The sequence below is a fragment of the Pelmatolapia mariae genome, linkage group LG20 (assembly GCF_036321145.2).
Source record: "Pelmatolapia mariae isolate MD_Pm_ZW linkage group LG20, Pm_UMD_F_2, whole genome shotgun sequence".
Lineage (NCBI taxonomy): Eukaryota > Metazoa > Chordata > Actinopteri > Cichliformes > Cichlidae > Pelmatolapia > Pelmatolapia mariae.
The window spans coordinates 39,442,519-39,469,798 of record NC_086244.1 but is presented as its reverse complement, the minus strand read 5'-3'; the positions used below and the strand labels follow the sequence as shown (position 1 = coordinate 39,469,798).

The window sequence follows — 27,280 nt, the reverse complement described above, 5'->3', positions numbered from 1 at the left end:
AGCCCTAAAAACTCGCTTAAAAGCCTTCAGTTAATCCAAAATACTGCAGCAAGAGTACTGACAGGGACTAGAAAGAGAGCATATTTCTCCTGTTTTGGCTTCCCTTCATTGGCTTCCTGTTAAATACTGACTTGAATTTAAAATCCTGCTCCTCACATACAAGGTCTTAAATAATCAGGCCCCCATCTTATCTTAATGACCTTGTAGTACCATATCACCCTATGAGAGCACTTCGCTCTCACACTGCAGGCCTATTTGTTCCTAGAGTATTTAAAAGTAGAATGGGAGGGAGAGCCTTCAGTTTTCAGGCCCCTCTTCTGTGGAACCAGCTTCCAGTTTGGATTCGGGACACAGACACTATCTCTACTTTTAAGATTAGGCTTAAAACTTTTGTTTTTTGGTAAAGTTAGGGCTGGACCAGGTGACCCTGAATCCTCCCTTAGTTATGCAGCAATAGGTGTAGGCTGCTGGGGGATTCCCATGATGCATTGAGTTTTTCCTTTCCAGTCACCTTTCTCACTCACTATGTGTTAATAGACCTCTCTGCATTGAATCATACCTGTTATTAAGCTCTGTCTCTCTTCCACAGCATGTCTTTATCCTGTTTTCCTTCTCTCACCCCAACTGGTCGCAGCAGATGGCCCCGCCCCTCCCTGAGCCTGGTTCTGCTGGAGGTTTCTTCCTGTTAAAAGGGAGTTTTTCCTTCCCACTGTCGCCAAAGTGCTTGCTCATAGGGGGTCATATGATTGTTGGGTTTTTCTCTGTACCTATGAAGCGCCTTGAGGCGACTTTTGTTGTGATTTGGCACTATATAAATAAAATTGAATTGAATTCAGAGGAAAGAAAATCTAATAAAATGTAACATTCTTCAACTCCCAATAATTCTGTCTCTCTCACACACATACACACATGTAGTGAATAAAAAAAAATAGCAGCATAAACACACAAAGTGTGTTTTACATACTTCGTCTCAGCTCATTTTCCTGGAACACCAGGACACCAAACATTCATTTACATTCCATTCTGATGTGTTATTTATAATGCAGTCCACATCTGTTCTGTCTGGAATGATAGACTTTTATGTTTTATTTATGTCTTATTGTGTGTTTAATAGCGCTTGAGGAAAAGTGAATCAAAAATATGGGTTCAAAAACCACAGATAAAATAATCAGTGTTTAGGCATCGATTTGGAGGCATTCGTGAAAATATAGAATGAATAAAGTAAATTAGTTTCATTTATCACATACCACATACACAAATGAAAAATGCATCAGTGTAATAAATGTTCTCTTTCTTACTAATAAGGACAAAGAACAGCACAGAAACAGCACTTCACTAGTGTTACTGGTGGATAGCTATCTGTGTCCACAGTTTAACAAGAATTTGTCTTTTATTTGTAAGCGTGCACATTTGGCTTACTTATGTATTCATACCAGTCCATTACTTTGATTTTTGACTAACCTTTGTTTCTTTTACTTCTTACCTGCCATGATCCCTGGGAGTTGCCAGACAAAAGGTGATGGCCAGGGTTTGAAACCATTAAATACAAAGAGGGATAATTGGACCATACCACCACTTCCTGCTGAAGGGGGAGAATGTGTATTTTCTTTAATTAAAAACAAAGTATTTGTACTTAATTAAATATTTGAAATTAAGGTTCAGTAGTTTTGATTTTCTTGTTTGATCTTTAGTTTATTAACAAACCAGACTGTACTCCATTGTTTGTTTACGATTGTGTTTTGTTTAGTTACCCCTCGTGTGTCATAGTGGTCTGATCAGCAATTATATATACCCTTGTGTGTCATTTTATGTTTAGGTCAGTTATGGTTGTTTGGGCAGTCATTTGGTGTGTTAAGTTTGCAGTGCTTTGCCTGAGTTCAGTTTTGTTTCTTTGACCTCTTTTATGAGCTCAACATTTATTACTTTTGTAAATACAATTTTTGGGTTAAATAAATGAAACCCTATTTTTCTAATAATTCCTGTGACTCCTACTCTTTCAACTCTGTCCATCACACCATCATTTGTTTTTCATTTATTTTGTGTACGCTACACTAGAATTAGTTTACTCTGATTTGCTAAATGTCAAGTCTTGCTTTTCAAATGGATGCTTTTGCATATTATTTTCATTGTTATTTGTTCAAAATAGATGAAAAAGAGTTGTTGTTGTTTGCATTTAAAATATGTCAATTATAATTCATTAAACTTTGGAAAATATTACTTTATCCATCTAATTTTGTAACACGCTTTTTTTTTTTTTTTTGCAACCTTCTCACAGTCAGACAGAATATCACTGCAATCACTGTGCAGTGAGTAATTTAGGACAACACGGAAAACAATGGATAAAGACCAGTTTTTAATATAAATCACCTTCACATGCACCTCAACTTTTTTTTTATTTTGAATATAACAACCTCTAATGCTAGTGGCAGGTCAGTGTTGTTATGAATCACCACTAGAGGGGACTGTCATGTTAAGTTTTGTTCTACACCACAAATGGTGATAGTTATAGTGAATGAGAAGAAAACGCTCTTCCATTCTGTAACTGTCTTAGATTAGCATTGGAGGTCATCATGTGACTTTAGTCATTCTTGTTTATGCTTGTATGACCTAATGTCATCTTTAACCAAGCACAGTATGTACATATTTACATATTTACAAAGTAAAAGCTGAAATAACTTTATTGGTGTGTTGTTTTTCTTACTCTCCTCTTCCTTCTGCTGTCTGCTGTAAGGCAGCTGTCAGCTTATTTAACTCAGCTGAGACAGATGTAGGCAGGTTTTTAATTATTTGTTTTTGTCAAACCTTAAAACTTCCCACAAAACAGTACACGGTGGTACAGTAAACTTTTAGTGTGTTTGTTTCCCTCCCCTACGGAGGATGTTGAGTAATGGTGCATGTCTATATTCATAACCTAACAGTGTACAAAACGTTCTCACTCCCAACACTCTAAAGCTGACTGGATCTTCACATTATAAACCATCTGTACAACCATTCATGCTTGCAAGCTACAAATTAGGTCGAAGCACGTGCAGAATGGGAGGAAGAAAGTAATCCTGGTGCTCAACTGGTCGTTTTACGTTTCTTAGTGTAGCAATCGGGTCAACCACATCCAGCTGTTTCTCTAAAAAATTACAGTCTTCCCTACTTTCAGGATTCTCACCTCACTCCTTGCTTCTTGCCTCAGCTTTTCAACGTTTTAACTTTTTGTTTCTTTAGTTCACTGTGTTTCAGTTTTGGTTGGCCGCTGTTCTTAGTGCTTGAGTATACCAGTACTTTATAACAGACTGTAAAACTTTTTCTCCTCAGCTTACTTTCATGTTGTATAAGAAATAGATTTGGTATTGTTGATAATTATACATTCCAGCCATTCCTGGACTTTAGCTTGTACAACCTCCACAGGTCTTTCCCATTGTTTCGTTCTCCATTGCATTGAGTCTCAGTTTAGTTTAATCTCATCCAGTATAAACACATTTCAGTCATAAAACTAACATATTATATAGATGAGGTTTAGCAAATAGGCTCTGAATCCATCACTTCTATTAATGATGGGAATGGGATGGTAGATGAGAAAATTAGCAGGAAGCAATGCACTGATATAGTGGCACAGACATGGGTGTTATGGTAACACACTGGTTAGCACTGCACTGCTTCACATCCTGGCTGTGACCTCTCCCTCTAACTGTCTGGGCTTCCTCTCACAGTCCAAAGGCACGCATGCTAGGAAAGCCAAACAGTACCTATCGATCTGAGGTAGATCAACTTCTTGAAGTGTCTTATGTTTAACTTTTAAGCTATTCCTGTTTCCTTAAGAGGGTTTACCTTTTACAGGCAGCCACAGTGAAAGTAGGAATGAACTGTTAATGACATGTCTGGTTAAACAATCTTGTGGTACAACGTGATATTAAACAAACCCAACCTGGCCTTATTTCAACATCAGTTCAAGCACCATGTGTAGATGTTTTAGATATTAAGTTGTAGCAGATGATGCTTTATTTACTTTGAAAAGTTTAAAACAATAATATAAATGAGTGCCTTTAAATAGCACATTTGGTGTATTACATGAGGAGAAGCGGGCATTTACATATGTATAACCCCTAACAGCTGGAGCTGTTCCTACAAATTAGCAGCAGTCTTCACTCCATTACAGTCCTTTTATTCCCACCCAGTTTATGTATACAACATTAATTTTTCATTGCTTGGTAAGATAGCAAATTCCTGAAATGTTAGAATTTTCGGTCTGATGTTTCTTATTCCAGTAATAAGTAATATGAGCCTCTAATCAGTTTTGCTCCTGTTATCATTCCTGGCTTTTAATTAGACTCATAAAGCGGTACGTGTATCACATGTGCCATTCTCAAACAACCATCCATCCATACATGTTTATGAACATGGTCAAATAAAAAGCATAATAGGCTGAAGAAAAAACATCAACAAATACAAAAAGTAAATCAGCAGGTCTTGATACACAAAAGACGCTGACACACTTCTTGTGAAGTAGATAATTCCCGTGTTGGGCAGCTGCTGGTTTGGGATATGTGAAATGTATTAGTTGACTTGGCTGGCACCACATAATGACTTTGGTGACTGAGACTGTCATCATCTCTTGATAATTTCTGTGGTTCAAATCCTGTCAGTGATGAGCTATCTTACTATCTTCCACCTTTGAAGCAAGATAGAGCAGCATGTGATGAGAGGGATAGCATTAATTTTGCATGTATATATTCTGTGATTTGTTTCCTTTATTAAAAAAGAATATAGTATGTGACACTCATGCACCAAAAACAACAAAATATAAAAAGCCACATGAGTATTTGTGTATATTCATCAAATATATGCTCACTGTCTGGTGAGGCCTCAGAAACATAGTGGAACACACACTTGAAGGAGGCTGTACTGTCATTACCAAAAGCATATTTTTTTTTCCAACAAGGCTATTTAAATGAACATTGGCATTTTAGTCAAAATTGTATGAAAAGTCCCACTTGTATGAAACATAAATGGATTTGCTCTTTGAGGAAAGTGAAAAAAGACAAACATAAATACAGTGTAGTCTACAGTATGAAAGGGTGAGAGTTGGAAAGAGCTCCATATTCCACATAAATAAGTGACTTCAAGAGTTGTGCACTAGAGTACGTGTAAAAGCAAACCACTTCCCTCCAAAAAATCCTGGAGTTTAAATCTGAAATCCACGTGGAATCCATAAGTAAATAAACAGTAAACATTTTCACTCCAACTTTTTTTTTTTTGCTTGCTTTCTCTTGAGCAAGTTTGACCTCTCATCCGTGCAGGAAGTTCAACACTTTTCAACACAAGTATAGAACTTTGCCAGTGGCCTTGGTCTCTGCGGGCGTGGTCGGGCTCTGTGAACGAGCTCTACCTGCTCCTTCTTACCTGGGACTGCCTGACACCTCCCCCTGGCGGGGCTGAGCGCGCCACCGTACCTCGTCAGGACCGAGGACCGAACTACACAGGCAGTGCATCGAGCCGCTGCGGGACGAGCTCTGTTAGAGAGAGAGTGTGTGTGTGTCTGTGTGAGTCTGAGGGAAAGAAAGCGAAAGAAATTTAGTTTAGCTCTGTATGTGTGTGTGTGAAGGAGCGAACAGAGCCAGCAGAAAGCTTCGGGGCAGGTGAGCTGTGTTAATTTTTGTCTTTCAAACCTTTTCTGTAAGGAAACTCCTCAGTGAAATCCAGTAACTCACAACCACCAATGTCATACTGTTACAGTGAGCTTATGCTCCTCTGTTTGCTGAAGAGCAAGTTTATATAAACCTTGTCTTATTACTGTAGCCCAGGTGCTGCAGTAGTAAAACCTATGTAGGGGCTAAAATGTGACATTGAAGACTGCTTTTATGCTAAGGCTAATTAATCTTTGTTAGCGCTTAGCTTGCGTTAATGATTACGTAGTGAGAATAAAATCAAAGGAATTAAAAGAAACTATAAATGAATGAACTTTTCTGCACCTTGTAGATACATGTAGCCAGAAACTGTTGACTACTACAACTGCTACTGTAAGTATAACCCTTAAAAGGATCCAACTGCGTTTTTTGTTTCATGTTTGAGGTTGGATTTTTATATGGGATTTTATTGGTGACGCTAAAGCAAGTGCAGCAAAATCCCTGTTAACATTCACTTAGATAATATGTATCTAGACACTGGAGGTTGTTTGACATTTTTCCGTAGGAAAAAAAAGTTTCTCTCTGCTCTATTATATCTGATTTAAACGTGTGTAGAAGAGTGTGCATCCAAAGTTTGATTCGCTTATAACTGGTACTTCTATAGTGTCTTTCTACGCAGTCAAGTGCTTAAAATACTTTAAAGTGTCATTCATTCAATCACACACACACACACACACACATACATATTCATACAGCGCTTGGATGCATCAGGGGCAGCTTAGTATATTATCAATCCACTTACCTTCCAGCTGATGGACAGCCCGCTCTACCACCTGAATCCATCCATCCATTTTCTTAACTTATTCAAAAGGCCAAAAGGCAAGGTATTTGTTGTCATGTCAGGTGACCTTAGGAGGCCACAAGCTAGTGCTATTCTAGTGCTTCTTCCAAGCCCAGATAAATGTTTGCTCCATGAAGGACATCCTGTGTAAAATCGGTGCCAAGTCCTAGATATGGATATGGCAGCATACCTGGGAAAAACGTGAACAAGCACACCTTGACTAGTCATAGCACAGAAAAAAATGTGTTCATATCATTTTTATATCATTACATTGGAAAGCATATTTTGAGAATATTTGATCGCCATAGGGGAATGTATATATTTCTATTATGACTTTGATGAATACGAGCCTGTGTGTCCTGTAAAGTGATGGATGTGTGGACATGCTTTCTCACTGACACCACAAGTTTGCTTATGGCTGGGAGGCAGATTTCTGACACTCTTGCACACATTCCTGCCAGATTAACCAGCAGCTAAGATTAATGCAGAGCAGAGCTCATATTCACCATCTAAAATAATGTGGTCAAACATTTGTTACAGCTACAGAGGTCATATAAAGAAGAAAAGACGGTGTTTGACAGTTACATTTCAGGAGCTTGACAAATATATTTGTTGGTACTGGCCCTTCATAATAGTGCTTAAGGAAGTGAAAAATAATTAAAAAGAAAATTGTGCCATGGCACAGTTTCTTAAAGTGAGTGATTCCATTGTTTACAGTAGTCTCATAGTAATATTGTATCATAAAGAAGCAAAGAGATTAATTGAGCTCTGGTTTGTTGTTATTTTAATCTCCCCAGTTTTTCCTTGTCTGTCCCTCCTCTGTCTCATCTGTCTGTTAGTACCTGTTTCTGTTACCATGTTTATTGTTAATCTTCTTGTCTCTGTATTTTAATGGGTTTGTTATTTATTGTAAGGCTGCACAGAGTAATTATATAAAGACTTCTTTTTTATCTGTTCATATCAAGAAAAAAAGCATTTAAATAACTGCCCTAGACATATTGTTCCTTGTAATTCAAAAAATGCTTTTTAGCATTAATTTCTTTTCATCAGCTTATCCTGGTATTGGCTGTGTTTGGAGGCACAGGGTCCCATGGCTCTTATAGGCTTAGTGTAGTTTTAATCAGGTCAGGACCTGGCCTGTCACCTTACTGCTATTTACAACTCTAACTAAGGGTTAAAAGGATCCATGAGCTACTCGGAGCTATAGTGGTAAACCAAGACATGTAAGAGAAACATATATTTGCTATCTGCTTTGGCTGATGGTGTACTAGTTAAAAATAGAATATGAAGTTTGTATTTTTAAGGGATTTTGTAGACCAACACTTTGGCATACATTCACTGGTTGATGACCTGGTTGATTCCAGGATGATTGCAGCCTCCAGCTGTGCAGTCATCATTGGTTATGGCTGCCTCTGATGGACACATCAACCCAGCATGTCTAAAGTAGTGTTCAGTAGGAGATATATTTAGACTAAATATTGGCAAAGACACTGGATATGCTTCTTCCAGAAAGGCTGATGCTACCTTGGGAGTGTGGTAATGAAACATTTGCAGGTAGGGGTGTTGCCACAGAAAAGGCACAAGTGCAGACTGAAGCAACTCATCTCAGTACTTCTGTCTAGTTTTATTGCCACCAAGAATCATCAGATCAGAGGTGTTACTGTTCTGGACATGCAAGGTTGCAGGAACAGCTGGGATACCCATGCCAGAATCCAGCATGGCAAAAACCCAGCATCAGTCAGCCTCACTTAGTTGTTACATTGTAGCACTGGTGACAATGTGGTGTCTATGCTGTTTCTTATATACTAAGAACCACTGGCTTGAGAATGAAGTAAAAAACACAGTTTTAAGGAGCACAAGTTTGAATGTGTATTCAGGACGGGGGGGAAAAGCATTTTGGCTAGTATAGTATTTTGGAAAGAAAACAGATTTAATGCTATTTAGGAGTACTTGTGTTTTTCTGAACTTGCTCGTTTTCAGATTCATATGTATATATATATATATATATAACTCAAAAATCTGAGAACGAGCAAGTTGTGTGATTGAACTCACAGTAATATTCCAACTACTGTCAGTGTGCTCTTTAATTACATTATTGATGGAAATTTGCAACCTCTAATGGGGTTTTTGCAAGATGTTCATAATCACGGCTGTTGTGCAGCTGAACTTGTTATTTGCAGTCTAATGACAAGAATCGACTGCAAATTATTGTGATCATTCTTACAAGTGTGTGTGTGTGTGTGTGTGTGTGTGTGTGTCTAAAAAGTATCAAAAGGTATTTGATATTTGTCTTGTTGTCTTTGCATATAGCCCAAACAATATGTATTTGGACAGTTCATATTACAGTATTAGAAAAGTGCAAGCTTTCAAGTTACATCTTTAAAGGGAAGGTTTGTATTTTACAAACAAAAAAGCAAACAAACAATATAATAGCTATCAACACATGACAACTACATTATTCTTATATGGCTCAGTTTCAGTATTTATTCATTTTCATTTATTCATTTTGGTAATAATCCATCAATCCATTCTCCTCTGCTTATCCTTATCCCAGCTACCAGGGCAAGAGGTGGGGTACACCCTGGACAGGTTGCTAGCCTGATGGATAGCTAACACAGGGAGACAGACAACCATTCACATTCACAGTCACACCTATGTGCAAATTAGATTCACCAATTAACCTAACCCCATTAACTTGGCAATAATTTAGTTATAATTAACATTAGGTAATAATTAACAGAAAATAATGGAAATTATTAAATGTTTGCTAACCCCGTGAGAAAACTGAATACATACCTATTAACAAATATCTTAATAGGTGAATAGTTGGGTGCAGCTCTCGTATGTGGGCGAATGAGGAACCAGATGCAGACTCAAAGGAGATAGATATCAAATAAGAAAAAAACTTATTTGCAGGTGGTGAACAAGTCGTAAACACAAGGTCCGTGAAAATACCAGCACATAGTAGGCACAAAAAATGTGAGAACCAGCAAGGAGCTTATCACAATGATGACTACAGCCAGAAGAAACTAAATCCAAAACAGGCTGAGAATGCAACAGAAGACTACAGTACAGCATGACAAAGAGCTAAGGCAAATTGACGCTTAAATACACGTAGATACACTAATGGCTAATCGGGAATGAGGCACAGTTGGGGAACTAAATACACGTAAACTAAATCAAGGTAACAAGACAAGGAAAGTAAAGCTAAACACAAGAGACAAATGGTAACAAAATAAAAGAGGACGTGAGGAGCAATAACTGACAGAAGAGTGCAGATAGAACTAAACACAGGAAATGACACAGAATGAAAAGGCGGGAAACACAGAGGGAATATAAAAAGGTGAAACCCAGAGTAAATAAGACTCAAACTGAAGATATTTAATACTAAATATCTATACATAACTTGAAACACCAAAAACATAAAACACTGGGTCAAATGCTGAGGAGCATGACAACAGCCCTAGTTCTTTCATAAAAGAACTCACACATGGTTCATTTAACAGAGAACTGGGTCATCATTTCAAAGAGGACCTTGTATGTGAATATGAAAAGTAATGGGAGGATAATGCAAAGAAAATGATCACTAAAAGTCTAAAAATGAATGAATATCCATCAAAGAAATAGCAAAGACCTTTGGTTTGTTCAGTTGAAAAAAAGCTTGAAAATGGTGTAAAAATGGTATAAATCCAGTAGATTTGCAAGGTGAAGAAACAATACTTCACCAAGTGAGTCAGCAATGTTTTTATGACCAGTTTGTACCGTTCATCTGATGGCTGTTTCAAATCATCTTAAACTGGGTTCTTGAACACCACAATGGGTTCACTGTAGTCACCAGGCCTCAATCTAACAGAGAACCTTTGGGATGTGGCAAATCATGACCGCCAGCCCACAAATCTGCAGATGCTATCATCTCAGTATTTGCAAATACACCGAGGATTTTCCAGCACCTGCGCCACAAAGACAAAGGGGCAGTTCCGAAAACAAAAGGTTGTCCAACTCATACTAGTAAGGTGTATCTAATAAAGTGTCACATTAGATTACTTTTGTTTGCTTTTGTTCCTTAATAGAAACCTATAAGTAGGGCTTCTGTGCTCTTAGTCAGTCCAACAGAACAATAGGAATTTCAAATATTGTAATATAATAAAAACCTTTTTTTGCACTTTTATGTGCAAAAAAATGTAGATGCCAATGAGCCACACAAGAAGCTGTGGAAGATAAATTATTACAATAAGTGATAGAGATCTGGTAATTTTGCATTATCTGCATGGTTAGCCTTTGTTGTTGGAATTCCATGCATTGTGTTAGCTAGCCAAGGCTGACAGAAGTCTCTGTGTTCGGAGGTACATTAATATGTGACACTGCACTTCTAATAGTTCACAGGTAACACTGTTGTCTAGTGAACTGCAGCACTCTCTGGGTTATCTCTATAGGCACTACTACAAAGGTGTTAATGCTGAGCCACAACCTCACAGCTGCCCTGTTCACCTCCACCTTGCGCCAACTAATTCTCGGTTTTTCTAGTCCAAACACGACTACGTTGGTTCGCATGTGTCTGCAACGCGCTTCAGGAGCTCCTCACTCGCTATTGTTTGGTCATGCCCTTGCGTGAGTTTTTGTCAGGCTTGTCAGACAGGCATGTCCCTTTGAGTTTATTTTGCTTTATATGGTAAAACACCAAAGACTTTGAACGATAACGCTCATTTCAGGTGATGTGATGCAGAATGTTGTTCGATTGTTTAGAGAGAAAAAACAAAATGTATCGGTTGTGTTTTGAAGGGGATCGCACGTTCACACTTCCCATTGTGTGTCTGTGTGTACACAGGTGGTGTGGAGCAAATGTAAGCCAAGCAGTAGGCGGTATTGGGTGTGCTTTATTTCATGCTTGTGTCAAGCAGCAGGGAAAATCTGGATAAAACTGTCTTTGATTGTGATCTTTTCTTTACTGTATAAAACGCGCCAACTGTCCAGACAGCATTATGAGATTTCCTTTGGCTCCCGGGGTGATGATCTGGTGATTTATGCAGTGGTTTTGAAAGTCGTTTGAAGGCAGTTTTTTTTAACTGAACTGTTTTGTTTGAAGGTGTTCTGTGTGAGCAATTGGTGCCTACAATTGTTATAACATGTTATAACGCGAGACTGAAGCAATAGAGGCTTAAATGAGGTCAGTGAGCACCAGATGCTCTGAAATAAAGGGGCGAACATCGACTGAGAAGAGCTGAGGCATTTGGGGCCGCTCATCTATAAAGCTGGAATTGTTAACTCACCTCCAGCTATATGGTAATAGAAAACCCAGCTCATTCTATTAATCTAAATATTAAGTTAATTTCCTTAAAGGGTAAGATTTAATTGTGTCCTTATTATAAACAAGTCTCGACTTCCATCGCAAACTTTTCCTGTAGGCTTTTAAAATGTGTTGCATTTCGAAAGATGTGCTCCAAATAACTTCACAGTGACTTCAACATAGGCTTAATTTGATCTGAGGAGACAAAGTTATTGTGGCTTTAAGGGATGTTAAAGTAATTTATGACTACTCTGACTCATATCTTGCAGTTCAGTGCAAAAAGGCTTTCATGTATAATGAGTGGGATTGAACCAGTATTAACAAAATGGAAAGACATGATCTTATTTGATTCCTACATACACAAAATGATTTGGTGTATTTTTGGACAAGGATTCTATTAATATATTGTGTGTATTCCAGCAATGGACTTTCATATTTTTAATTAAATGTCTGTATGTTTTGTTGTGTTATGCTCCTATTTAACCATGTATTTTTTATAGCTTGTATCCTTCATTTTCATACGGAACATCACTGTACATTAGACTAATTCAAGAGTGGTTTCAATCTTCTCTCAGTTCTTTGCTCTAAACATTTAGTCAGTATCATTAGAGGAAGTGAATTTGTACGAATTTAGGGGAAAAAGTTAAGCTGCTGTAGATGTAATGTGTATTTGTCTATAGTATAGTTATGAAGCATGTTACAGTTGTAGTTCCAAAAATTGTTAAATATCTGTCTCTTTCTTGTAGATCTTTTCTGATTGCAGATTTTCAGAATTCATAATTAGCTTCTTCCATACACTCTTTTATAATCAAATATGTGGCGTCCCATCTCAAATAGGAGATCTTTCCTAAAGTTTTAAAGTCTGAGGGGCATGGTGTGAAATAGATTACTTGTAATTCCTTCCTGAAAAACATTTCTCACAATATAATAGATTACTATGTAGATGTTACTCTGGCTTTCTCCCACAGTCTGAAGGCATGCAGAGGGTTAGATTAATCAGTGATTCTAAATTGACAGACGGTGTGAATGCCAGCATGAATGCCTGTCAGTCTCTCTTAGCCCCGCTACAGACTGGTAACCTGTCTAGGGTTTTCCTTAACTGGGATAGATGCCAGCACCATAATAAAGATGATGGATGGATACCATTAATATAACTAGAACTTAACAGGATTCCAGGTCATTTGAGCCCGTCCTACAGCAACTGAAGTAATGGCAGAGAAGTAATTTCTTGAAGAAATCGTTAATTTTCATCTAATTTTCACATTTTAATTGAGATTTGACCAAACAAAAGTATTTATGGTTTTTAGTTTTTATAAATGATTTAGATAATTTGATTACAGATATTAAAATAAAGTTAAAATACACATTTGAAGAAATTAATAAACAGGGTGTAACAAATAACAAAAACAGTAACTAAGACAGCTAAATAATGTAATTATTACAGAAGAAGAACACTGAAAAAGTTTAAAAATAGTCTGGCATAATGTGTGACATTAGTTGCTCTAAAATAAAGACGATATATAAAATCCCACGCTGTAACCTTCTGCTTGAGCTCACATGTACTTCCCGAGATATGGAATCACACCATGGGTTGCCCCAGGTATCCCACAGCAACTTGAATGGCGTGGAGGGTTGCGGTGTAGGGGTGGGAGCAGTTTCCATTTACAACGTAAGTGAGGATGTAGATTTCCCGCAGATGTTTAATTCAAGCATGTTCACCTCCTGAGCGCTCTTGCTGAGACCTGAAACCTGTTTGTTTGTTCTGCTCTGGATTTCACTCTTTATTTGCTCGGATTAGTTCTTCACGCTCCATCAGAGGTGGTTTTATATTCATTTATACGGGGTCAAAGTTATGTCAGTGATTCTAGGTATAAGTGGTCATAATTACTTTTTTTGATCCCACACACCCACCATAATTCAGTATTTGATGAGTAACCCCGGTTATTAGCACTGTGGTTAGCACTGTTACCTTAAAGCACAAAAATCCTCAGTTCAATTCCACCATCAGGCCGGCGTCTGTTTGTGTGGGTTCTCTCTGGGTCCAAAGACATGCAGTTAGTGGGGTTAGTTTAGTTGGAAACTTTAAATTGCACACAGGTGTGACTGCGAATGGGTGTCTGTGTGTCAGCCCTGTGACTGGTGACCTGGCCAGGGTGTACGCTGCGTCTTGCTCTAAGACAGTTGGGTAAAAAAAGGTGACATTTTCTTATCAATAAATTATATAAATTATGTTCAAGGCCCTCTGCTGCTGTTTTATTGTCCTGCTTTAGACAACTATAACATTGCAGAAATGGGTTGTTTATGGGTTGTCTATACTATAGTACCAATGCGTGAAGCAAGGGAGACTTGTACATTTCTTGAAACTAGTGCCTTTGTTTGAGGCACTCATTTGTTCAAGCCTTCTGTGTCTAGTTTATTGTTTTTCAGCCTATGGCACTTGTACTACTTGGGTTAGTGTAGTCTAGGGCTGCCACGATTAGTCGACTAGTCACGATTACGTCGACTATCAAAATCGTCGACGACTGATTTAATAGTCGACGCGTCGTTTGAAGCTTTGTAAGATCACAAAAGATGCAGGAATAAGTAGTAGGATTTAAGAGTGTAATAACGGACTGAAACAGAAGATGGCAGCACTGCATGTACAAGGATGCCAGCTGCCGTTAAACCCCGAAGAAGAAGAAGTAGCTCTGTCCCAGAATTCATAGCGCAGCCCAGCTCAGTTTCCAACAATGGCGGCAGCTAGTTAGTTTTAATATTACTCTTATTATTCTTTCTGGGTCACAAAATAAACGTTTAACATGTTTTCAGGCGAGAATGTAACTGTATAAACCTCAAATATCTGCTCAGTTTATCAAGACACCACATATTTTCAAAAGCGCTCCGACGTTTTCGGAGACGTCTGTTAACCACTAGCTCGATAGCTAGCCGGGGGAAAGGCTCACTAGAGCCCGTGAGAACACCGGACTCCCGGCAAATCGTTTTCAAACCCACCGCCGTCTTTCGCTACTCAGGTTAAACATGATACATAAGTCACTTAGATAACTTAAAAATGTTATTGTTTGGCTTTTTTTTTAGTATTTTATTTGTTCCTGAGTAAATCGGTTTGCCTGAGATTAAAGTTATAATTTTTACATAGCTGAATAAACGTCAAGCAGACAACTGGTTGTCAGAAGTGTGAGATGCTCGAGAATATACTCCGGTGTCCCGTTATATTTTAGATAGCAAGGAGTTTATTAAACTTCACCGAAACAATCTGCAAATTTCATTAAAATTAAATAAACTATCATCTCGTCTTTATTTTTAGTTAGCACATACTTTAAACACTTAAAGCTGTAAGCTAATGATCGTTATATAAGAGCAGATGCATGCTGGTGCAATAAGCTGTACGTTTTACGTCCAATGGATGCATGACCTGATTAGTCGACTAATCGCAAAAATAATCGGTGACTAGTCGACTATCAAAATAATCGTTTGTGGCAGCCCTAGTGTAGTCATTAAGTATGTAGATGACTATAGTGCATATTGACTAGAAGAAGAAGGAGGAGCTCCCTTGTTCTTTGGATGTTTGATTTGGCTAATTTAACAGTCTGAAGCACATAGTTTTAATAATAAACAAATAAATGAACACTGGTAATATCACTTTTCTGTCTAATACGTAAAAGCAATGGAGAAAATGTTGTCATTCATAGCTAAAAGTAATATATAGGCACTGAACGATCATGGATTAACTGATCCAGATGACAGTGTTACAGGTGGCACAACCATAAATATCGAGTCACCTGCCTGTTGGAAAGTAAACTTCCTCCAGGATCTTATACAAATGATCTGATCCCATTTTCAGCCCAACCTTGTTTTACAGCATGTTAACAACAGTGCCTCAAGCAGTCAACACACTCATGCAGTGTGTTAGCAGCAGTGATTTCAGTAGTTCAGTCTGAAGGCCTTCATTTCATGTGTACACAAACTCACAGACACACACGCACACATACGCACAGAGTCAGGCTTATCATGTTATGGTTTTCAAGGATATGGGAACCTGGGTTTGTTTGGACTTGAGCGTAGAGATTCCTTGGCTTTGTCCGACCGCTATGCAGGAGTTATAGTGGTGGCACTGAACTTTCTGCAGTCCGTCTTATCTGTCTCATTGTAGAGATTGTGTGCTTGTCTGTGCCAAAGTCTTTGCTCAAGGTCTTTGACTGCCTGCAGTGAAACCTAACCAAAGACTTCTAACTGTGATGATCATTTTCTTATTTGTCTACTTTAAGAAGAGTTCCAGGTTCAGTTCCTGTTGCTTGCATATTCATAACAATGTTTTTCTTATATTTAAATACATCCATAAGAGCTTGCTACTTACAGCCTAAAACTGGGACACTTTGACCTATATAAAAACTTAAAAAATGAATAAAATGATTAAAGTCTGATAATGTCTGTACATGCAGCTGAAACCACTGTCATAGACCCATAAGTTGCCTATCTGATTTATTTTACTGTAGTTTTGTCTAACACCCAGACACCCGCATAGTTGGATTACAAGAGGATTGCAAGATATACGTTAAAAAGAGCTGCAGGCTAGAGTGTTAGAGGCATACTTGCAATTCTTTTTAATTTTTGATCTGCTATTTTTTCTTTAGTTCTGTGAAAGTAGTGTCTTTGTATAATATGTTGCATTTATTTTCAGGGGGATCAAATTCTCAGATGTTTGTAGAATTGTAGTTGAAGTTTTCAGTAATTGATTTGTGAACTCTTACAGCAGATTAAGAAACCGCATTGAAGTCACTACTAGTTACACTTGCCACGTACGTGCTTACTGTGTGTTGAGACGTATCTCGCTCTTTTAGTAGAGGTGAAAGGTCACATCAGCAGAGAGCTGTGATTGTGAAAGCTGCTTTGTTCTCTGCTGCAGTTTTTAAGTTGTCGCGCCTGAATCACACACATGCATGCAGGGGTGTAATTTTCAGAGGGGTTAGGGGGGTTATGACCCCCCCAATAATCAGACCCAACTAATATAACAACCCCCCCCCCCCCCCCCCCATAAAATTATGAATTATCTTGCATAAATAGGCTGTTGATTTTCTATCATGCATCTTCATGCACCTTTCTCCTTGCTAATCTATTCACAGCAGCAGAGTCACTTCAGTGATTTGAATGGAATTGAACTCTTTGACCTTATGCTTATGCTTCAGCTCAGTTTTATTTTCAAATCCTTTATTTTTTCAGTGGTTAGGATAAAAAAGGAACAACAAATTCTCAGCACATGTAATTTTGTGATTATTCAAGTAGTTGGTCTTATTTTCACAAATTAAACTGTATTTTTAGAATAAAATTACCCTATTCTGGTGAATTGTGATGAGAAGAAGATTATTGGCATGGTGTTATGTTTCTGCAAAATATCAAGCTAAAGTAAGGAGCTAATTAGCAGTGCAACAGATTGACAACCTGTCCTCTCGCCCTGACAGCTGGGTTGACAGCTGCATTTATGGATGGATGGGTGAATGCTGCTTACAGGTTTGAAAAGTGAAACCAATGCATACATATCATAAACTAACATTTTTTTATGGCAAACAGGGGCAACTCCTCTGGTCGCCAAAAGAAGTTTGTATAGCCTTTATTGTCACATGTCCAAAGTGACACACAGGTTAATTTCATTTGGTTTGTAGTCACATTAATGAAAAAAAAAATTATCCCAAAGACGTTTCCTTTATACTTTGAAGAGATTTAGTCAGTCTCTTTTATGTTATTTAGTCATTTAGTTTGTACAGCACCTGACCTGATTTCTACCATAGAAAATTTCCTCTAAAATTTGCTCTTCAGTATTTTGGTGGACTTGTTATCATTTAATGCAGAGACAGGGCTGATCAGAGTAGATGTGAAAAATTCATCTTCTGCGTGGTTCTTCTTACTAACTTCCATTAAAATGCTGTTATGGAGTCGCCCAGTTTGTATTAAGCTAAACTGATCAGACTGCCGGTACCACTCTTCTCAGTTTCTTTTGTCATTCTTTTCCTTATTTTTGACATTAAATTTTCCCTCCTCTTCCATCATCCTCTGGTCTTCCTCTTCCTCATTGAACTGTCCCTCTCGCTCTTTTTCTCTGCCCTCATCTTCCTCTCTCACCATTCACTCTTCCAAGTGTCCAGAAGAAAGGGGTGGTGCATTCCAAAAGCCTGGAGACCATTCCCCTCTTTCAGGCAGTGGCCCGTAGACTGACAGTGAAATTAGAATAAGAATAGCTGCCCATTCACCCCAGTGCCCTAGTGACGGGCTGGAGGGAGAGCAAAAAGAGAGGGAGTAGGAGGGACGAGTGGAATGAAGGGGGTCCCGCAGACACGTTGCGTTCCAATTGGCCGGTGGCGTTCCCTGTGTTTTTACATCACTGCCGTCGGTTGCACTTTCAAGTTTGTTTTACACATTTTGGCGCACATACACACTGCACATGTGCATGCATGCGGAAATGTACACATTGGGGTCCAAGGCTTGAACACGTGCACTGGAATACGGGAATCTACGCACTGTCAAGCGAGGTTGGCCTCCAGTGAGCAATTTTGACCACGCTGTGCAGAGGAGAGTGAGGTGACCCATGGCTGTGTGAGTACAAGGCTGCTCTCAGTTAGTTGGATTCATCATGAATATTACACAGTTGTGCTTTTGTTGTTATTTTTTAAAATAGGTTTTTCATTTGTGTAATATCAGATAAACTCTGAATATATTTTGGGTATTTCTGTAGCTTGTGGCAAAGAGTTCAGATTAAAAGGCAACCTCATGCTGTCGCCACTCATGTCGGCCACTTGTGTCTAAACTGTAAACTTTTAATCATGTAGCTGTTAAAATTTAAGATTAGTGCTACAGGTTGTTTTTTTTTTCTTTGTTTTAACTCTTACCAAATGGCTTTTGCTAGAATGTAGTTTTGATCAAAACTGTTTATTGTCATCTTCATGCCTTGGATGGGTTAAATATAATATTACTGATTGACAAAATACCTCTTTGCAACTCTGCGGTGGCAAACAGGCATTATGATTCTTTGCAGATCTTCCCACTCTTAGACTGTGCAGTAAGTGGCCCCTCACTAACGGGGATCTAGTGTTTTTGGGACTTTTTTGTTTTTGAAAAAAAAAAAAAAAAGCACATCCATCTTACCTCTGTTGTAAGCCCATGAAGTTATGTGATTGATGGAAAGATGACTGTATGCCTTCTGCATTAATAACTAGTTTATATGCTCTTGATTTTAAACAAAACATGTAAAACAAATAGATTTTTTTGTATTATAGATAAAAATCCAGCATTTTGTGTTTCCATTTTTTACTTGAGCATCCTATCAGCTCCATCGTCCAGACAGTAAATAGTGTCACATGTAAAATTCTGGTAGTGCATGAAGCAATACATTATTGCAGTTATAAATGATAAATATACGAACTATTGTCTTTACAATCTAGCTCACCAAGTTGAGTAGTAAGGCTACTGCAGAGGCCCTGGTTCGAATTTATCCCAGGTTGTTTATTGTGTGTCTTCTCCCTTTATGTCTCTCTGCATGGATGTCTTAATAAAGGCAAAAAGTCTGCATTTAGGCAGCAGCTAAACTGTTCTAAAACGATATGCATATAACAAAGAAACCCTGCAGACAGTCTCTTTTTACATTTTGTTCAGCATGAGAAGCAGACCGCACATAGTAGAAATTTTCTCTACCAATACAGAAAACTTGATGCTTTTTTTTCTTTAGAGATCAATAAACTTTTTGTATCCTTTGATATTTTTCACATGCACAAAAAGTATCTCCACCCGTCTGTGTTAAAGGTAACACTAAATGTGGTGTTTTAAATGTTGTGTATCTATCTGTTGAATGTGTGCACATTACTGAACTGAGTGTTGTGACGGTGCAGGGCACACCCTCGGTGTGCGTGCGTTTGACGGTGTCCCTGTGGGTCGGCAGGCATTTAGTCTTTTTATTGCTAAGCTGAGTGTGAAAAATGCTTCCCAACTGGGACCTGCTTTAAAGTATAAACCTGGATTAGCAAGCAAAGTTGAGCTTTCTGGGCAATTCTTTCATATTGAAAACCTTTGTGGGGCAATAAAATCTGTCTCCCTCTTAACTAAGTAGGTTTATGTAGGGTGAAAGAAATCAAGGATGTGACATGCTTTCTAAATACAAGTAGTCTTTTCATTTATTCTGGTCCTCTTGCCTTTTTGATAACTACTTTTACTTATCTCAGAGTAACATTTCTGACTATCTAACATGAGCAATGTAGACACTGGTTGGTTCTTTTCAGTCAAGACCATCTATCTTTCCCATACTACTACATCACAGCAAAGCCTGGAGGTTGTGTTGTAACATCAGCTGTTACCACAGCACTGAGTAATTATTACTCCAACCAGCCAAGACCATTGTTAAGATCTGTAAGGGACTCCACCACCTGCCTTGACTGACAGTGGTTAATACTCTATTTTAGTTTATGGACAAACAATGCCTCTGTGTATTGTGGTGTTTTACTGTGGCCTAGATGTTTTATTGATTTCTTTCTCTCACAAATTATTTATGTGTGTTACAGGCAAAGAGACAGCCTGTTGTCCATCATGATGCCCATCATGAATATTCATCTGAGCCTCCTCATGCTGGGTGAGTAGAAGTCAGACATGTGTTTAGTCTTTTTCTGTGGGGTGAACAAATTCCTCGACCTTTGTAATAAGTACTGAGCTCTCTTAGCAAGAGCTCCAGTGTGCAGTGACCAGGACAGAGTGTTTATTACCTGTACTCCCAGGAACTTGTTACCATCTCCACTATCATGCTGTTGATAAGGAGTGGTGTATTACCGCCCTGGCCGCTCCTGAAGTTGACAACGAGCTCTTTGATTATTTTCAAGAACAGCATCTGCATGTTTGTGTTTTTATCATCCAGATGTGCTTGGCTCTGTTGTATTACAGAGGAGATGGCATCTTCCATAAAGTGATTTGAGCGGTATGCAAACTGTAGTGGGTCAGATGCAGGAGGGAGGCTGGAGACAATGTGTCTCTCAAAGCACATCATCACAAAAGGAACGCTGTGGGGCAGTAGTCATTGAGATGAGTGACTGTGGGGTTTTTGAGCACTAGAATGATGCCAGCAGTCTTAAAGCAGGAAGGTACAACAGTGGTCCAGCAACAAATTGAAGATGACTGTGAGAACTGACGTTAGCCGGTCATTACTGTCCCTGAGCCCCTGTCCTGGCATATTAGGACTGCTTATGTTCACTCTCCTCAAGGTCTTTCAGACATAAGTTGTTGTAAGATTGACTGTCTGTTCATGGTATGTTTTAATCTCATCTAGTTTATCTTGTTAAATAGGTAAATAGTGGAGAAAGGTGTTTTTGTGTGTACGAGGAGAATGGGGCTGGGGCAATTGTCTCTGCCAGTCTTTCTGTAAAGTCACTGCATGCCACTTCCTCATAGGTCCTTTATAAAGTAAACTCACTTCTTATTGTAACAGCCGATGCCTTAGGCATTAAAATATTTCCTCTATTGTCATATTCTGAGTATATTTAACACCAGAACCGCAGGTTCAGAATAGACAACATAATCTTCAGTGTACACTTATGATGAATTCCCTCACTGAGGGAAAATTCTTTGAGATGTTTGTTTAGAATTAAATTTAAAAAGATTCCTGAAATCTGCCATGGTGGTATTTGTGGAATGATAGGCCACTGACAGGAGAGCTAAATCAGAGGACTTGCAAGCCTAGTAGTACGGTTGTGCGATACTTTTTTAGGGCCACACAAGAGCATAGCCACCATTTCACTTGTAAGATTTACCCCTGGTTAGTTATGCTGTACTTTTTTAAGTTAAAGAGAAATTGTTATATATTTTTAGCCATTCACACCCATGACAAGAAAGACTGATTACATATTTTATGCTTGCCATTCCTAACTCGCCTATTCTCAGGTATCTGGGTCAGTCTCTATGTTGATTATTAACTGGAGGAAGGAACCATTCATACGTGCAGGGCCAGAAGCTAAACTTTAATAATAGTGAGCATGAACTTTGCTTCATCTGGTGATACATATTTGTGAATAAATGAAAGCATGGAAGGATCAGTTTAACAATCACAGAATATCTATGCTGGATGATAATTTACTTAAAATCTTTCATATTTTAATATTTGTAAATATTGTGTAAATATATAAAGCTATATGTAAATATATCTGACCTCTGCATTAAATATCCTGCAACAGTTAGTGAGTGTGCTTCCAGGAGATGAAGCAAGTTTAGAACTTCATGTTGTTGCTGACTTTCAAGCTCTGTGTTTTTCATATATCTTTGCATATATTTAGTACATACATATATTTTACCATTAACTGGCTTCTTTGTATTCACTCCATTCACTCCATCCTTCATCATGCCCTCCGCACACAAAGCACTTTTTTCCCAGTGGAAAAAAAGATAAAGGAGATGAGGTAAATGAGCAGTTCTTCAAATGCAGCTACATAATAATAATAATAAAAGGACATAAAAGGAGGTACACTTTACTCACTTTACTCAAAGCAAGAACCTTGACAACAAGGCTGTTCTTGAAAAAATGTATTTCTTGCCAGTAAAGAAGCTCTGAAAAGTAAAACTGGTTAAACATTTATATTTAAAAGGAACTAAAGCTGCAGCCATCTCACTGACTTTGCATTTACTATCCTGTCGGTCTTAATTAAGTGATACCTTCCCATTCCAAGAATCTAATATATTCTGTTTAAATGTAGCATGTTGATTGTAATCTTTTGAGAGGACCAACAAATTTGCATCAAGGAAAAAAAACTTACTGTAGTTCTTTTTACAAGAATACTGAGTGTCAAAAAACAGCCGGGTTAAGACTGTGCCTCGCACAAACAGCAGCTGGTTTGCCTCCATGTGATTATATGTAGCACTGGCACATGGCAATGAAACCCACACAAGCAGGTAAACACCATCCACTTGAATACAGCCTTATAGCAGGAATGCAGGAACATGAGGAAAATGTTATTCATGACAGAAAACATTCCTGGTGTTAGATGCGTAGACATAAGTGATGCATACACAGATGGTACAGATGCTTAGAATTGCTGCCACCAGCCAGTTGCCCAGCCTGTTTCCCAGCCGCTACGAGTCCTCCATCCTTCTCCTGCAGCATATCTACTCTTCTCTATGAACATGTCCCCCTTATTCAATTGTTATTCACCAAGAGACTGTTTTTTACTGATCGCAATATAGTCCATACAAACTGTTGATCAAGTATGTAAAATGTAAAATGGTTGGATAAAACTTGCAGTCAGTTTGACATTTCGTACAAATACAGCCACTTAAAATGGCCAGCTTATTCATAGCAGAACCGCGGTGGATCCTTGACCGATCCCAACTGTGACGCTGTCAGCACTGATCCCGTAGAGCAGGGGTGTCAAACTCCAGTCCTCGAGGGCTGGTGTCCTGAAACACACCTGAATAAAATGAGTAGGTCATTAGCAAGACTTTATAGAACTTGACTGCAAGCTGAGGTGACAATTCAGCCATTTGATTCATGTTACGGCAGCTTATGAGTGAATGAACATGGTGCAATAAAAGTACTTTGAGAAGGACATTTTTCCAAAAACTTACATTTACTTACATTTATTTAAATTTACTTGAGTAAGGCTAGGGGTTGCCACCTCAGCATGCCTTTCTAATGACCTTCTAATTTTATTTAGGTTTGTTACAGGAGGGACACATTTAAAAGTTTCAGGACACCGGCCCTCGAGGACTGGAGTTTGACACGCCTGCCATAGAGGGATGATGGGCTGATCTGACTGTGATCAGATTTCACAATCCCAGTTCAACCCATGCTCATGTCTGCTAATGCGATTCTAGAATTTTAGTGCAATCGCCCCTCTTTCGATTTTGTGTTAATTTAGAAGCAGGAAATTAGAGATCATACAGATCTTTATGTATTTGACACATTGCTGCAGTTTAACTGATTGGTTTGTATCATCTGGCTTCATGGATATAAGCTGGGTGTCATCTGCATAGCAAAGAAAATGTATCCTATGGGTTCTGATAATATTGCCTAAGGGAAGCATTGTGTAATGTAAATGGAAGTGGTCCCAGCACAGACTCCTGTGGAACTTTGTGACTAACTTCTGTGTATGTGTATGAATTTGCATGCACAAATTGGAGTCTATTACATGGATATGATTCAGACTACTGAAGCGCAATTCCTTTAAATCCATCTCTGTAGTAGAATATTGTGGTCAGCAGTATTGAATGTCTAACAGGACAAGCACAGAGATGAGTCTGCTGTCAGATTCTATAAGAAGATCATTAATATTCTTCACTAGTGCTGTTTCTGTACTAAGATGAATTCTGAAATTTCAGTTAGCTCAGTTAGCTGTTTTACAACTACTCTGTCATTTTTGATAGTGTAAGTTTTAAGTATAAAGGTAGGCACTGCACAGCTGTATTATTTGTCACCTAATTTTATTAATAGAAGGCAGCTATGAAGATGGGAATTATCCACAAGAGACCAAAATAACTGGTGAAGTTGGTACTAAACACTACAATCATTATAATAAGATGCTTCAATGCAATCAGCCACAGTCACACAGTAATTGTGGGTACTGTGAGTATAAATGCATTTGCAAATAGATATACAGTAATAAAAAAAGTGTCTGCAGCCCACACAAAGAGAAAGCTCCACGCTATTGTCATGTCTGAGGTGCTAGAAGCATCTCAAAAATTAGTCTGCATAGGATGATGACTTTGCCTTGTAATTACCAAAGCAAACACAATTTTCTTACACAGATTGAGGAACGACATTAGTCAGAGCACTTTTGAGAGTGGCTTATATTCAGTAGCATTCTTTGCATGTGTGGTCTCCTTCAAAACACAAACTCAGTCATTAATTAAAACACAGGCTAAATCAGTACTGAGGTATACATGCCTAGACAGAGTGTTGGGAGAGGATCTCTTGGCACATTTGAATGCTGCTTTTATCATAGTCTCCATCAGTCTTTATATTTCCAATAAAAGTGTCGTTGTTGTGCAAAATTTTCCCTTTTAAAAAAACTGCCCTTTTTTGAAAACCTGATGTAGGTAATTATCAGAGTACATTAAATGCACATTTTTATTTCTTTGCGCAGTTCTGGTGTTTGGAGCACTCTGATCACCAAATACTAGAGTGACTTGACTCAATTTTAATTTGGATCCTTCATATTTTGTTTTACTCTAAAGCCAAATTTATTACAATGTCTGTTAAGAGGGTTTCCATGTACAGTGTTTTATGGTGCCTCACCTTGGGCAGGTTATTTGAACATACCTTTAAAGTGAGGTCAGGTGAAACTCAGTTAAACCTCTTAGTCATATTCTCTGTGTCTGTATTGTTAAATAGTTATCAGAGTAGTGAACTGGAACATAACTCTAATTTTTAGCTGCACCAACGACAAATATAAAGTTTAAGGTTTTTCTGCTTCTGAAAGAATGTAATCTTTTTATTTAAGCTTAAAAACACGGTTTACCTTTCTGCATGTATGTAAGTGTGTTTTATGTTTGTCCAGGGTTTGTCTGCTCTTTATCAGCAGTCCACAGGTTTGCCTTGCAGCATGTTTTTGTACATTTCTGTTTGTAACCATTGTACATGTTGTGGCATTTTAAACTTAAACCTCTTTCCTTTTGCTTTAACGTGTTCTGCAATGCCAATATGCTAAAAGCTTATTGTGTATTTCCTGGTATATTATAGTAGAATAGTCTGTAGTACCGCCAGGCATTGTTAATGTTTCACTGGAATTCAGAAAATCTTCCTCTGTTAATCTTGTACTTGAACTGATTCCAAGACATTGTGTATGTGTCTGTGTGTACAGAGAGATTGGAAGAGCTGTAGTCTTAGTTACTTTGGCCTGAGTAAACCAGAAAATCTTTAGGTTTTGAAAGCAAATATTTAACGTAAAATGATTTCCACAGTTGTCTTTTCAGCTGCAAAATGCAATTGCGATACTCTACAGTATGCATACTAAGCATACAAAAGGATTTTCCCAGTTTTAATCTGGAACAAATCATGGGAGCTTGATCTGCAGTTTACTTTTTCAAGATCTAATGAGGAAACCTGACCTTCAGCTGAGAGCCAGTAACATTGTCACTACTGTGATTCTGTCATTGAAACTTCAGAAGAGCAGTCTGATGCCTGAGTGTTTTGGCTTGTGAATCTAATATGAAGATCCGCTACTGTAACAATATCTCTGTCTTTAAAGTGGAAATGCACCACTTATTTCACTGAATACAGTATTTTTTTAACACAAAACATCTGCACCCTTCATATCAAAATTTCTATATTTTATTTATATATATATATATATATATATATATATATATATATACATATATATATATATAATGCAGTGAATTGTTAGTATGTTGGAAAACCAATCTGGGTAAGGGAGCAGTGTCCTTTGTAGCCAGTAAGGTCAGTAACAGATTTGTCTTTTTTTATAGTTCCTAAATACAAAAGGCCATGATGGAACTTTAGTTTACATTCATTTGATAAGCTGTTATTCCCCAGCATGATCTAACAAATCTCTAAGGTCTTCTTCTAATGCCAGGAATGTTTGGTTTTGTCAGTCTTCCAGTGCTTTAATGATGTTTGGTGAGGCTTGTATGCAGGCTCACTTAACTTGCCTTGTCATGCTTTGTACAGAACTAATCCAAAGCATTTTAGAGTCGCATGTGTTGTCTGTCTCAGAAACTTTCTGTTAATGATGATGCAGAGATATTCTGTGTTAAGAAAAATAACCTGACGTCTGACAGTCTCTGGGAATTCTGATGCCATTTTTCACGCTATCGCAACGCTATTGATGATTGATGTGAACACAGAATGAAACTCCTAATCACTATTCTTGTGATTTACTGCATGTATTGCTTGAATAAACCTGTCAGCGTGTCTTTGTCTTGTCTCCCTTCCCTCACCCCATCCGGGCAGATGTCTTCTCCTCCCTCAGCCTGGTTCTGCTGAATATTTCTTCTTGTTAGAAGGGAGTTTTTCCTTCCCACTGTTGCCAAAATGCTTGCTCATAGGGGGTCATATGATTGTTGGGGTTTTCTCTGTTTTCTTTGTGTTATTGTAGGGTTTTTACCTTACAATATAAAGGGCCTTGAGGCAACTGATGTTGTGACTATATAAATACATTGAATAGTCAGATGTACAGGGGTTCCTAATAAAGTGCCTAGTTACTGTTAGTCACATTAGAGAGGATGCTTTTGAGTCCATTTTAAACCATCTATATCTTTCCTGTTTGCTTTCTTTAGATCAACAGGATGAACAGCTATCTCTCATCTTTTATGTCTCTGTGCTCCGAGATTATCAAGCTTTGACTTTTTCTTTAAATCAGACAAGAAAGACATGTTTTTTTATTCAAAAGTGTGACAAGAAAAGTAGAACTCAAAAAAAGAAAAACAGTTTGACAGTGTGCATAATGGAACACATTCAAATACACAAAAACAGATGTCAATGATAGAAACTGGACCATAAACTGATTACATTTTTAAGAACTGTTATCAACACATATACTGAACAAGGATAGGCAGTGCATTTGA

The 27,280-nt window shown here is 38.1% G+C and overlaps 1 protein-coding gene across 4 annotated transcripts in view; it reads left to right on the top strand.

Moving 5' to 3' along the window:
* Positions 1 to 5,486: 5,486 nt before the first annotated feature.
* Positions 5,487 to 27,280, top strand: part of lamb2l (laminin, beta 2-like) — a 53,362-nt gene continuing 31,568 nt past the window's right edge. The window contains exons 1-3 of one of the 4 annotated variants that reach the window (XM_063464513.1): positions 5,535 to 5,627; positions 5,968 to 6,008; positions 20,281 to 20,348. In XM_063464513.1, coding sequence (XP_063320583.1) covers positions 20,306 to 20,348 — 43 coding nt within the window. In that variant the 5' untranslated portion in view covers positions 5,535 to 5,627; positions 5,968 to 6,008; positions 20,281 to 20,305. Of the gene's footprint in view, positions 5,628 to 5,967; positions 6,009 to 18,302; positions 18,326 to 20,280; positions 20,349 to 27,280 lie in introns of those variants that run through there. The other 3 variants (XM_063464511.1, XM_063464512.1, XM_063464514.1) reach the window with 3 other exon arrangements.